General features: G+C 33.7%; 1 protein-coding gene across 1 annotated transcript in view; it reads left to right on the top strand.

Moving 5' to 3' along the window:
- The window catches only part of KLHL1 (kelch like family member 1), a 431,623-nt gene that overhangs the window by 168,985 nt on the left and 247,432 nt on the right, over nucleotides 1–15,206 (top strand). Inside the window, exon 3 of the mRNA XM_025364396.1 lies at nucleotides 6,483–6,619. Within this exon, the coding sequence (XP_025220181.1) occupies nucleotides 6,483–6,619 (137 nt within the window). The remainder of the gene's footprint in view (nucleotides 1–6,482; nucleotides 6,620–15,206) is intronic.

Below are 15,206 nucleotides of genomic sequence, written 5' to 3'. Positions count from 1 at the left end.
TCCATTTTCCCCCTCACTTTCAGGCACCCCAATCAGACGTAGATTTGGTCTTTTTACATAATCCCATACTTCTTGCAGGCTTTGTTCATTTCTTTTTCTTCTTTTTTTCTTTAGGTTTCTCTTCTCGCTTAATTTCAATCATTTGATCCTCAATCGCTGATACTCTTTCTTCCAGTTGATCGAGTTGGTTACTGAAGCTTGTGCATTTGTCACATATTTCTCATGTCATGGTTTTCATCTCTGTCCATTCGTTTATGGCCTTCGCTGCATTAATTATTCTAGTTATCAATTCTTCCACCTTTTTTTCAAGATTTTTAGTTTCTTTGCGCTGGGTATGTAATTCCTCCTTTAGCTCTGAGAAGTTTGATGGACTGGAGCCTTCTTCTCTCATCTCGTCAAAGTCATTCTCCATCCAGCTTTGATCCGTTGCTGGCGATGAGCTGCGTTCCTTTGCAGGGGGCGATGCGCTCTTATTTTTTGAATTTCCTGCTTTTCTGCCCTGCTTTTTCCCCATCTTTGTGGTTTTATCTGCCTCTGGTCTTTGATGATGGTGATGTACTGATGGGGTTTTGGTGTGGGTGTCCTTTCTGTTTGTTAGTTTTCCTTCTAACCGTCAGGACCCTCAGCTGTAGGTCTGTTGGAGATTGCTTGAGGTCCACTCCAGACCCTGTTTGCCTGGGTATCAGCAGCAGAGGCTGCAGAAGATAGAATATTGCTGAACAGCGAGTGTACCTGTCTGATTCTTACTTTGGAAGATTCCTCTCAGGGGTGTACTCCACGCTGTGAGGTGTGGGGTGTCAGACTGTCCCTAGTGGGGGATGTCTCCCAGTCAGGCTACTCAGGGGTCAGGGACCCACTTGAGCAGGTAGTCTGTCCGTTCTCAGATCTCAACCTCCGTGTTGGGAGATCCACTGCTCACTTCAAAGCTGTCAGACAGAGTCGTTTGCATCTGCAGAGGTTTCAGCTGCTTTTTGTTGTTGTTGTTTAGCTGTGCCCTGTCCCCAGAGGTGGAGTCTACAGAGACAGGCAGGACTCCTTGAGCTGCTGTGAGCTCCACCCAGTTCCAGCTTCCCAGCAGCTTTGTTTATCTACTTAAGCCTCAGCAATGGCGGGCGCCCCTCCCCCAGCCTCGCTGCTGCCTTGCGGTTAGATTGCAGACTGCTGTGCTAGCAATGATGGAGGCTCTGTGGGCGTGGGACCGTCCCGGCCAGGTGTGGGATATAGTCTCCTGGTGTGCCCGTTTGCTAAGATCCTTGGTGGAGCACAGTATTGGGGTGGGAGTTACCCGATTTTCCAGGTGTTGTGTGTCTCAGTTCCCCTGGCTAGCAAAAGGGATTCCCTTCCCCCTTGGGCTTCCCAGGTGAGGCGATGCCTCGCCCTGCTTCAGCTCTGGCTGGTCGGGCTGCAGCAGCTGACCAGCACTGATTGTCAGGCACTCCCTAGTGAGATAAACCCAGTACCTCAGTTGAAAATGCAGAAATCACCTGTCTTCTGTGTCGCTGGCGCGGGGAGTTGGAGACTGGAGCTGTTCCTATTTGGCCATCTTCGAGGTAGTGTAATTCTTAAGAGCCCTAGGATTTTCAGAATGATAATGAGCATTGGCTTCAATTTAAACTCACTGGTGCATTAGTCCCTAAAAAGAGAGTTAGCCTGTCCTTTGAAGCTTAGAAGCCAGCCATTGACTTCTCTCTAACTATGAAAATCCTAGATGATATCTTCTTTAAATATATGGTCAACATTGAAAAATTTGTTGTTTAGTGTAGCCACTTTATCAATGATCATAGAAGCTGCCGCTTCTATTAGGTTGGGACAAAATTAATTGCTGTTTTTGACATTAAAAATAATGGCAAAAACCATAATAACTTTTGCACCAACCCACTTGCTGTTTCACTTTGTACTTTTATGTTATGGAGAAGACTTCTTTCCTTAAACTTCATAAACTAACTTCTGCCAACTTTGTACTTTTCTTCTGCAATTTCTTCACCTCTCTCAGCCTTCATGAAATTGAAAGAGTTAAGGCCTTGCTCTGGATTAGGCTTTGGCTCAAGGAAATGTTGTGGCAGGTTTCATCTTCTATCCAGATCATTCACTTTCTCTATTGCAGGAATAAATCTGTTGTGCTTTCTTATTATTCATATGTTCACTAGAGTAGCACTTTTAATTCACTTCAAGAATTTTTTCTTTGCATTCACAACTTGACTAAGTGTTTGGCACAAGAGGTTTAGCTTTTGCTCTTGTTCCACTTTCTACATTTCTCCCTCACTAAACTTAATCATTTCCAGCTTTTGATTTAAAGTGAGAGACATGCAACACTTCCATTCATTTGGACACTTATAGGGCATTGCAGGGTTACTAGTTGGCCTAGTTTTTAATATTGTGTCTCGGGGAATAGGGAGACCCATGGAGAAGGGGAGTAATGAGGGGGTGGCCAGTTAGTGAAGCAGTCAGAACAGTACTTATTGAGTTTATTGTCTGATATGGGTTTATGACACCCCCACACAAGAACAATTGTAACATCAAAGATCACTAGTTGCACATTAATGTAACAGACATAATAACAATAAAATATTTGGAATATTGCCAGAATGACCAAAATGTGACGAAGAGACATGAAGCGAGCACATGCTGTTGGAAAAATGGTGCTGATGGGATTGCTAGATAATGAGTTGCTTTAAGCCTTCAATTATTTTTTTTTTAATTGCAACATCTGAAAAGCACCGTAAAGTGAAATGCAATAAAATAAGGCATACTTGTATTTGTAATTAAATTTTCTATCAGATAAACCAAATAATTTTACTTTATTTTTAAAACCATCAAAAAGCTGTGAATATACCAATAACAACCAAAACAAAACAAAACAGAGAACAAATAACAACACCTAAGAACTAAAGGCCAGTTCCCTTCTTAGCCTCTACTTTTTTGTTGGGGAATTACAATATCTGTTATACAATCAAATTTGACTGTAAATGGAAAAAGTAGGAGAATGTTATCGATGGCTCAAATAAAAATCAGTCAATGGAAATTGACCAAGAGATGACCATGATCTTTAAAGTATTAGAAAAGAAAAAAAAAGTAACTATCATAAATAATACAAAATATTTATAGGAAAAGATAGATAACAAAGAATAAAGCAATTGGGAATATAAAGACATTTGAGAAAATTCAACTGATTAGAAATTACCTAAAATAAAGCAGAGAGCAAAACAAAAATTGAGTGTAAAATGAATTAAGATTGAATAGTCTATGTAGCATTCTCAGTTGTTGAACCATATGCAATTTGAGTCCTAGAATGTGTCAGAGAGTTAATTTGGTGAAAATATGAGTAATTATTTGCAGATAATTTTCAAAAATTGCTTTCAAAGATCCATTCACTGCTCCAGGAAGTACAGAAAATCATATGGCGAGTAAATATTAAGTCCCACTTATAGCTAAATAACTAAAACCCTAAGATCAAAAGAAAAAAGTTGAAGACAAAAAGAAAGGGCATATTGCATCAGAAGAACAACTGTAAGAATGAAAGCTAGCTTTCTATTAAAAACAAGGTGGTCTGGGTGTAGTGTCTCGTACCTGTAATCCCAATGCTTTGGTAGGCTGAGTCAGGACAATTACTCGAGGCCAGGAGCTCCAGACCAGCCTGGGCAACATAGCAAGACCCTGCCTACAAAAAATACAAAAACTAGCTAGGCGTGGTTGTGAATGCTTGTGGTCCTAGCTGCTTGAGAGGCTCAGGCAGAAGAATTATTTGGGCCCAGGAGTTTGAGGTGCCAATGAGCTATGGTTGTGTCATTGGACTCCAGCCTGGGTGACAAAGCAAGACCTTATTTTTAAAACAAACAAACAAACAAATTGACAAAAAAAACTCCAGCAGTGGTGTCTAATTTATAATGAAATTCTGTATTTCAATTTCAAAAAAAAAAAAACCTCACCCTAGAATTCTATAACATGTGTAAATAACTTTTAAAACGTACTAGACATGTAACTACATAAAATCATCTTCAAATAAATGAAAGCTGTATATATATTTTTTTTATTTTTTGCCATCAGACTTATAGTACAAGAAATAACTAAAGATATTTCTTCCAATATTGAGATCAGATTAAAGTCGACTTCGAAAATGAACGGAAAGCATCAAAAATGGTGAAAAACGCAGTAAACTTAAATATATTTTTGCTATCACAGTTATGTTCTTCTTTTAGATTTTTGACTAGCTGAGGGAGTGTTTTATGTTGCAAATTTCTTACAATATCCATGAAGGTAGACTGTTATTGGTTAATGTGATCTCTGGACAAATTTAGCAAATATCCGAGCAGGGGCCGAATCTGCTGTGCAACTTGTTTTTGTGTAGACCATAAGCTAAAATTCATTTTTGAATTTTCAATTGATTGAGTTTTTTTTAAAGGAAAATATGCAACAGTGATTATGTGTATAATTCTCAACATGTAAAATATTTCCTATTTGGCCCTTTATAGAAAACAAATTTCTGGTTCCTGCCATAGAGCAACCACTTTAAACACACATGTATGTGCATACACACATGTGAAAAACATGTAGTCAACATAATGAATGATATGAAATAATTACTGTGTAAAGATTTATCCAAAGAACAAATAGAACAAATTTAAAACAAATATAAATTGGTACAACTAAAACCAAATGTAATTTTGTGAACAATATACATTAAACATTTTAGAACCCATGCTGGGTGTGCTGGTTTGTGCATGTTGTCCCAGCTCAGGAGGCTGAGGCAAGCGGATTGCTTTGAGCCCCGGGGTTCAAGGCTGCTATGAGCTATCATCATGCCACAGAACAACATCCTAGACAACAGAATGAGATACTGTCTTTAAAAAAATGTTGAAATTATAGACAAATAAATTAATGTTAGGATTTAAATAAAGTGAAAAAATCTTTGGAAAATTTAAGATGTAAAAGTGAATATATGAAGAAATAAAGCATTTGAATAAGCTTTGTGAGTTAGTAAATAATGGAAATGATATTAGAAAAGTCTTCTTCAAAATAGCCAAATGTAGACGGTTTTTCAGGTAATTTCTGAAAGATCTTAAAGGAAAAAGTAATTGCTTTATTCTAAAAGTTGTTACACAACATTAAAAGGTTGTAACTCCCAGCTCATATTATGAGACCACTATAACCTCGATGCAAAAATCTGGAAAATACAAGAAAATAAAATTAGAGATTTATTTATCTTATAATTACACTTGAAAATATCATAATATTTTTTCATTTTAAAAGTATCATTCAAACATTATAAATTTTAATACCAAATATTATAAAAATTGTTTGCAAAACTAGAAATTAAAGAGGTTTTTCTGACTTAGTAAAACTTATATTCCAAATATATTCAGCAGGAAGCATACTGAAGAGAGAAATTTTAGATGCATTCCTGTTAATATAGAAAACAACACAAAACGCCTCTGTCACAGCACTGGAGGTGGTAGATGAGGTTGTAAAGAAAGAGAAAGAAGAGGCGTTATACAGAATGAACAGGAATAGGTCAAAAGAATATCACTTGCAGATGATGTAGTCATCTACCTAAATGTAAAAAGAAATAGCAGAATCAAAAGAACTAGTAAAAATAATTCACCAGATGTACCAGATAAAGGATGAATCTATGAATTTCTCAATAAATTATAACAGAAAAACAAACCAACAAAAATAGAATAAAAAGTAGATAGTATATACAAAGCCAACAAAATTGTAATGATATAAGAATCAACCAAAAATCTATATAGCAATTTTCAGGAAAACTTTAAAATTGAAAAGGAAACAAAGTATCCTGAATATAGGGATAGATATTTTATACTTTTAGATGGAATGAATTCGTATGAAAATTATACCAAATCTCCCCAAATAAAATAAAAAAGTTAAAGCATTTTTAAATCAAAATGCTTTAGGAATTATTTTTAAAACTTAAAATATTACTTAAGACTTGAAAGCCTAAAACTCTACTTATTAAATAATAAAATGTAACTAATAGTTAAATTTAAAATATTACAGAAAGGGATTTGCCTTATGGGTTATAAAGACAGATATATATTTTTAAAATACTATTTTATTGGCACAAGAACAGGCAAATAAACAAAACGTAATAAAAATCTCACCAGCAGATCAATATACATTATGCGTTCAAATTCACGATAGTTCAATGGGGAAAGTTAGCATGGTGGAAGGTGGGTCATTATATAAAGAAAACTATAATGTATTATTTAAAAAGCCTGAAGCCCTAAATGTGAAAGAAAAAACATCTTTAAAGTGATAGAAGAAAATGTATGAGAATGCTCTATTACGAAAAGTTAGGGGAAGATTTATTCAATCAGTTTTGTAAAGTACAACTCATGAGGCAATAAATAAAATGCATTAACTGATTGATCAATAGATTGATTCTGTGCTCTGCGTTGCATTCTGGTTGACACAGTGATTTTCCGCCTTACATTCACGACCTAAATTAGAACCTGTGACTCTTTCAGGCTTGTTCTGAGTTCAGTCTCCGACTATTTTGCGGCCATGTTTACAAGTGATGTTTGTGAAGCCAAGCAAGAGGAGATCAAAATGGAAGGCATAGACCCCAATGCTCTCTGGGACCTTGTCCAATTTGCATATACAGGTATGGCAAAGTAATTGTAACATCATACTGATGTCTTTTAAATTTTAGCTCATTTCCTTTAAGTACGGGATTTAAAGCTTTTAAAAAAATTCTGTATCTTTTCAGTTGAATACTATTTAGTAGATCAAAAATCAGACTAACTTTTTATTATCAGTGAAATTACAAATGTATATATGTATGCATATACATTTCATTCTTCCACAAAGGATTTAAACTGGCTTACATAAATAAGTAAATAGTAGAACCTGGGAGAGAAACAGGGTGGATACAAATTATTGAATACAAATTTGTTTATGACCATGTTTGCTTAGGAAAGAAAGGAGATTCTAATTGTCTTTTCTTTTGGAAATGATGGGTTCAAATAACTTTTTCCCTGAAATGTCTTACTTTAATGTAAAAACTTTCACAGAATGTTTAATGTGGACTTAACAAATCATTTGAAATGGACAATAGATACTTAGAGTTGTGCAAATGATATTTTTGAAGTTTTTTTTTTTCTGATCTACTATGTTGACATCTTCTGTTGATCATTGTATTGTGTTATTGGTGCATTCAAATAATTTTGCCATTGTAGCAAATATTTGTTGAATTTTACTCAGTATGCAAGTATTAATTGTGTATATAGAGAATAACTAACAAATCTATGTATTTGCCCTCGTGAAGCTCACAGACCAAATGAACAGAAGATGTAGATGAGGACATAAATGTGATATAATGCCAAATGTTAAGAGAGTTAGAAGGCGTAAAACACACAGAGCATTATCAGGGCTTACACTTTTTAATAACTGTTTACATTTAGCCAGAAGAGGAGGACATAAAATCTTGTGAAAGAAACCAACGCAGACAGTATATATTGATGGTTTGTTTTATGTATTATTTCTTATAGATGGAATGTGGTTCATTTTACCTAAATTCTTAATACTAGTGTGAGATGAAGATAGACAGGTTCTGGCCTAGTTATCAAAGCAGCAGGAATGTAGTTTAAGGAGTTTTATTTTTACAGCATTTCTGCTAACAGAAAAATGAGATGACATTGTGAAGATCAGTCACTGGAGCCCAAACACCTGGGAAGGAGGAGGACTCTGTCCTCTTTAAGGATTTCACTTATACTGGAGAAGGATTTGCTAACACTAAGATAATACTCAGTAAATAAGCTTACTGGAAAAAAAAAAAAAAAAAAAAGTCCACATACTCTGGCTGCTTAATCTCAAAGCATCAATGTGAGGAAAATACTTAGACATTTTTTGGTCTTACCAGTTTTAAAGTAATATTTTGATGGAGAAAATCATACTAGACAAAGTTAAACAGGTAAAGAAGACTTTATTCAAGGATATTGCATTAGGAGAGAGACCCAAACTCAGTCTGAAGTTTACTGAAATGAAGGAAAGGAGGATTTTTAAGTGCCAAGGTCAGAGGGAGAGCACAGGCCCATCTGTGTTTGTTAGTTGGTTTTACTAAAGAAAAAGTAAACTTTCTCATCTTTGCGAGAGGATAGTTTTACAACTTGAAGCAACGTGTTCACCCAAGTTAGGCTTCTACTCTCCTCCAGAAACTGAGGCATAGGGGAGCTATTTCCCTTGATGTTTACATTTCAAAGATATGATGTTCAGGCCTTTGGGGAAAAAAAAATTACTGGGTTGTAAAACTAGCAAGATGTTTTTAAAAAGACTTAACATCTCAAAAGATTAGAGAAAAAATTACAATTCCATGTTTTTTAAAATGAGTAGTCTGAAAAAAGAAGGGTCAGCTTAGAGTCAGGAAGAATTCTGTCCAAAGTTTAGTGAAATTGAGGCAAATATTAAGACCATCTTGGTCAATTTCAATTTGCATACAACCTGAAACAGTCATATGGAGGAATAGTTACCTCTGAGCCAAGAGGTAGCAAGCATAATTACATTATTGTTTCCTGGAAAGGGAAGAATCATGAAGCTAACATTTTAGGAATCCTTTCAGCAACTAAAATACATAGATCTAAGAACCTAACACTTCCAGGCTCTATGGTCTGGCAGTCTTGCATTTCCTGTGTGTAAAACTAGGTCAAAAGACACTCAGCATCCTGCTGTACAAAGTTGGAAGGTGTTTCAAGACTCCCTGCTGAATATAATGACCCAGATTTGGCTCTGCTTTGTAGAGGGCAGACAGGATACAAAAATGCCTCTCAGCTGCCACTACCACTTTGGCCTGTGCTCCAATACCTTAAATTTTTAGTTGTGAGTTTACAGAAATGTGTTAGATGAGGAAAATATTTATGGGGTTTTATTGGAAAAATTGCAGGCATGGCATAAGACAAATATCTTGCTTTTTGTCATATGCAATGTAACAAATTATAACAATAGAAAAGGACGAGTGATCAGCTGCACAGAAAGGGAAGCATGGGAGGTAACTGCACTATCTACCTAACTCAACAGCTAACTAATATCTAAGACTTTTCTTTAAGGAAAGCTAAAAATAAATATATCCCAGAAAACAGAAAAAAAAATGAATGAGAGGGAATAGATGTAAAATTCCAGCTATTTAAGAATATATATATATTTTTAATCTTAAGGTTTGAGAAGCTTTGGTGAAACTAAGGAGGATCAACTATGTCAATGATTGATAGTTAATTATTAGCTCTAGAAGCAATGTGTTTAATAGAGATAGGTCAGAGTGTTTTTAAATGATTTCAATGTATAATATTTTATGAACTCGGAAAAATGTGTAAGATTTGAAGGAACCAGATGTAGGTAATTTATCTTATTAACTTAGAAATTAAGGACAAAGTACATGAATAAAGCAGGCTTAGAATGAATGTTTGAGATAAGCTTCAATGATTTTAGTTTAATAGTGTTTGATTGAAAAAATAATCTTTTATAGAATCTTATGTAGTAAAAAATTGTACGTAGTAAGATATGGGAAACACTCTCTCTATTTAACTCATCCAACATTTGTTACCCGTAGTCCAAAAAATTAGATGAGAAGCAATTAGATCAAGTTCTTCAGAGAAATTCAGTAAGAACTAAAACAAACATGTAGGCTTTTAATATTATTATTATTATTATTATTATTGTTATTACTAGGTAATTGGTAAAAATGGCCTTGGTATCATTGAGAGACAGCAATGGTGATAACAGTTCAAAAGAAGTTTTCTTAAAAGAAAAAAATATACTAATGAAAAGGTTAATACTTAGCAATACGTACAATAGAGTAAAAATCCAGTAAGGTGTTTGTGTCAAAAGAATTTTAAAAGATAATAATTCTTGGAACTATTTGGGATAATAACGAGGTTGTGAAACAATGATGACTACTTTTAAGGTATGAAGTTAATTTCTTTACTTAAAATAAAAGACACCATAAGGTCAGTTTTTCCCACATTGTAACAGCTCAGAAATGGAAAGAACGTTTACACTGGTGTTAGAGAAATTATGATATATTTAATATGAAGTTCATGTCATTTTTCTAAATTCTTAATTAGCAGTATGAGCAATTTCAAATTTTTTTCTTTTAAGGCTTTCTGTTGGGTTTTCTTCTTCATTTACTGCTAGAAAATCTGTCTGTGATCTTAGCCATTTGTAAAGAGCAAAGGTCCATTTTTGGCAACAGTGTGTGTTTTAAAGTAGTGCTGTTTTATAATTGGTATCTTAAATTGTAAATAAAATACTTAGTTGGAATTCAGATTGTATATCAGTACTTATAAAATTGTATATCAGTTTTTCAAAATCAAATCATAATTCTGCTAACAATATTTGAGCACTTATGGCATGAAGAGAGTCACAGTGTGTATTAGAAAAAGATACCATGTAAACTATATATATATCCATGCTCCTTAGCTTGCAATGGATTTATCTGGATGTGCTACCTTCTTTGTCAGTCAAGGAATACAGTGAATGCATATCACTTTCATGCCATCATAATGTCCAAAAATTGAAAATCAAACCCTGATAAGTCAGGAACCATCTGTATAAAAAACTGGTAGAATATAGCTTAAAATGTCATAAACCTTTAAACCAATTTGGCAACACACAGGATTATATGGAGCAGGGCGTAATGTAAAAGTTCTTTACTTTTGTTTTTAAAAGTAGCAAAATCTATGTATCACTATACACTTTTTGGCATTCTCAGTTTTGATGTGTCAAATTGACTTAAAAACAGCTTTGTGAGCATTTTCCTATGCCTGATGCATCTCCTGTTCTGTAGTTCCATTTTTCTATTAGGTTGAATAGAAATGAAAACCGAGATACTATTCGTTTAATCTTCAATAAGCCTTTGATTCGGCATAGTGAAGTTGAAGTTATTCAGTAGTTATTCTATGAATCATCCTCAGAAGCATGAGGTCAGAGAAGAAAAGATAATTAGGCCTTACAATATCTTACGTTCAAATCACCTAGAGAGGTAGCAATGTCTAGAACTTCAGATATTCCATCCTGAACATTATACATTTTACAGAGGAACACTTTTCTATGCTAAGCATGTGCAAAGCAGAAAAACTAATTTTTTTGAGAATTACATATTTAATATTTCAAATAAGCATTTATAAAATCTTCTTGAGATAGATCACAAATGCGTTGGTCTGCTTTAAATTAATATGGGTACACAGATATATATTCAAAGCCTCTAAATGTCTTAATGCTGCCCAATCAATGAGGTAAAAGTTACCTTAAAATGATCAATAGTAAATTGTGGACTCTGTTACTGGAATAGGAACGTCAGAACATGAATTGACTGGTATTGTCTCTATCAGATTTGTGTACTTTTATAGAGTATCAGTTATGATAGGAGTTCATCGAAGTGACTCATAGATGTCTTGCTCTCAAAATAGTTTGAATAGCTTAAACCGACTCTCATATTGCTATATAGTGGTTCAGTGCAGGTTTGGTTCATAGTTTCTCCCCATCTAATGCTAGCTCCCTTTAGGTAGCAATGGTGCCTGACAATTCAAGTATATTAATGCCTGACGGTCTTTGTCCTGTGAATACACTGAACAACTCTCAAGTTTTACTATATTTATATGTCTACTATGTACTATGCCTTATGATGAGGTCTGAAAAACAATATGCCGAATTGTACGTGTTCCTTGCCTTTAAGGGTCTTCAAATTTATCACTAAATACAAATTTTTGTTATCTTATTTTGGTATAAACATACCTTTTGATATATATATATAAAGTATATATTTGATATATATTTGATATATGTACTATATATATATATACACACACACATCACCTAGTATTTCCTCATTTAAGAATAGAACCAAATTTTGAAAACAACAGATATTGATTTTGAATCCACTTGCACACACATTAGGATTTGAGTCATAGCCAAAAATGGATGTTCACATTTTGAAAAGAAAAGAAAAACTATAATATATTTGAAAAGGATGCACTGAGGTTCACTGTATTTTTCAGTTGCTTTTAGACTGATAGAAATTTCCTCCTAGTTTATCTTTTACATAGTCCCTACTATCCTGACATACTTGAAAATATACTGTGTTCATTGATGTGTAAGAAAATAGAGTTCTAACAAATATGGGAGATGGAATTGCAAGGTTACTAACAAAATGTCAGTTCCTGTAGAGAATTGATAAGGACAAAGTTTAAATAAAGGAAGCTGTCCATCTAGTAGTGGTATTAAGAAGAGGGGTAGGAAATTAAACTGCCAAATGGCAGACCTTTAATCATATTGAAGTGTTAACTTCCTTGTGAAAAAAGGTTGTGTGCCACTGAAGTTAATTAAAGTCTTCATACATGCTAAGAAATGTTAAGATAGCTTCTGCTTACTGCCAAACATTTGAATGAAATAAATATACACACATAGGGGCTGAGATATTTAATGTCCTGCTTTAATATTAAAAAGTGTATATCAACCTGGACTTTACCATTTAAACTCCTTTCAGAATTTTTATTGTAATTAAAAGTAAATTATTGTTTCATTTTTATTACTGGTTTAATTCAAGTGGCATGAATTATGCAAGCACATTACGACATTATTAGTTTTAAACTTAAGGCTTTTAATAGATGGAAAATTCTATTCTCGATTTACGAAACTGAGTCTTCAAAGACTAGTTTTATGTATTATTATTACCCATTGTTTAAAAGTATAGATTTAAGCAATTTTCAGAGGATGTTTAAACAACCTGTATATTCAATTAAAAAAGTAATGAAAATAAAATCAATAACATAATTTGTATGTCACCATCAAATCCTTACCTTTCCATCATTTTATCAGGAAACCTTGTTTCATTTGTGCGTATATATGTTTAAAATTGTGTGTGTGTGTGTGTGTGTGTGTGTGTGTAAAACATTGAGTACTATCATGTAAAACGAATTTGGGAAAAAATATTGTGCCAAAATAGACAATAAAAACGATTTCTATTTTGTGACTGTTATGAAGCTTTTTATTGTTGTTATTGAACAGTGTTTTGGCTTTGTGCCATGAGGCTTAATAGAGAGACTGCAAAAGAAATAGCTATGTGACTTTTAATATTTAGGAGTAAGGGTTATGTATCTATCATAGTGTAAGTCACAGTTATTTTCTGGGTTTCGAAGTAAGAAAAATCTCTTGGGTCCCATAATCAACTTTACTTTCTTAAACTATCTGTTTGGATTTTATTTTTCTGTTGCTCTCAGTCTTATAATTGTTTTCATTTTCCTGTACTTTGTTAAAAGCTGGGAATTGGATCATTGAATTGAATTCAGTCACCACTCTTCCAAATGTTCAGGGTACCTGCTATGTATTTTCCTACTTTAATCATAAGGTTCACTATATTTTCTTAGGATTTTTCCACCTGTACTTTGAAAACACTTATACACTTTATTCCTTTGTATTTGTAAGTGTGGTGAGTAGAATTTGATACTAGATATCCAGGACCTATTTTGACCTTCCCTTGAATTGATATGCAACTACCACTCAGTGTGATGTGGGCAGCCCAAAGTTCATTCTGATTCTTGGACATTTATTCTAATTGGCATGCACCTATTTCTTGCTTCTTATTAAGTACTTGAAATATCTCTTGGGCTTCCCCATTTTACAGTTATGAATCTTGGTCAAATTACTTAACTTTCTGAAGTCTTAAGATTCCTTAAATGTAAGAAAGGGAAAATAATAGTCTTTAAGTGAGAGGGTTACTTTAAGAAGTAAACTTGTAAAATTAAACTAGTTTAGCATAAAGTTTAGCATGTAGCAAACACTCAATTATGATGATTATGCAGAATATGTGATTTTATAAGTTCAAATCCTTTGCACAATCTTTCATAAGAATAAAAATAACATCTGAGAACTGGGAGCATATATTCACTTTGCTTATCAACCATTTATTAATTTTGAGTCCAATTTATTATATGTTTCAGCATTATAATGTGTTTTTTAATTCATATGTATGATTTGGTATACCTATATAATGGTGCATTTTTTAAAAAACTAGCTTATAATTGTGCTACCTTGTGTATTTGAGATGGATTTTTATTGTGTATTATATTCATGATTTTGTCATGTTTTATCTTAATTGGTCCTTACAGCAATATTCTGAGATAGGTAGGTAGTCAACATCATATTGTCAGATACAGAAATGGCACCTTAGCTACATGTCAACAAAATTATTATAAGATGTAAAATAATGGGCTAATTTTTCCATGGACATTTTGACATCTTTTCTACTAGATCTAGAGTTATTCAGCATTCTGTCTGCTTAATACGAAAGGCAGTGCTACTCATAATTACTTATGTCATTGCCACATTGAGTGAAAAGCACGACTTTCCATTGACCTAGTAACAACTGCCATCATATATATTTTTTCTTACAATTAATATTGTTGTATATCAAATCATGAGTAGCCTGAAGAAGTTACATAGATGATACCCAAATGGAGAATTGTGATTGATGCTTCTTGGCACTATTTAAAATGTCATCCTCAGACTTGCACATTCATAATTTCATAATTTTAAGTTTAATTTTATTTTATCATATTTATCTAAAGATGAATCATAAAAATATTATAATATTCAATTAGTAGCATTTTCCAGAATTTTCCATGCAAATCTTAGCTATGCCTCACAATATTCAACTTTATCTTATAATTTAAGCAACTGAAGCACCAATTTCCTAAATGTTTTTAAATAATACTTTTCTTTGAAAACACTATTTTACTTCCATTTTAACTATTTGTTAATATCTTCCATTTAAAGTTTGGTAGAGCTGATATGATTTGCTGATAGTGTGGGGGAAAACAAGCAAATAAAAACAAGCAAAACAATCCTGTCGTTGCACCCTTCTTAAGACTTCTGCAAATTACCATTTTGCCATTTTTAATGAAGAGTTCACTTTCCCATTATGCTTGGGAAAGGATGCTTACAATGGGAACACTAAGCACTTTAATTTTAAACACTTTGTCTCCTTCAGTTGAGGGATATTAGTGCAATCCAACCAGGAATACACATTTTAGCCAGAAGTGGACTGCATGCTGAAGACTTTCTGAAGGAATACCTTGGTCACTGATTCCTTTGGACTGTGAACTTGAGTTTTAGTCTCTGCATATTCTGGCTATTATTGCACTCCTGTCACAATACTCAACCAGAGAAAATGTCCTAGTCAAATGGCACTTACATGAGTCTGA

The sequence above is a fragment of the Theropithecus gelada genome, chromosome 17 (assembly GCF_003255815.1).
Source record: "Theropithecus gelada isolate Dixy chromosome 17, Tgel_1.0, whole genome shotgun sequence".
Classification (NCBI taxonomy): domain Eukaryota; kingdom Metazoa; phylum Chordata; class Mammalia; order Primates; family Cercopithecidae; genus Theropithecus; species Theropithecus gelada.
Note: the sequence above shows the minus strand (reverse complement) of the source record. Positions and strands in the feature narration are given on the sequence as shown.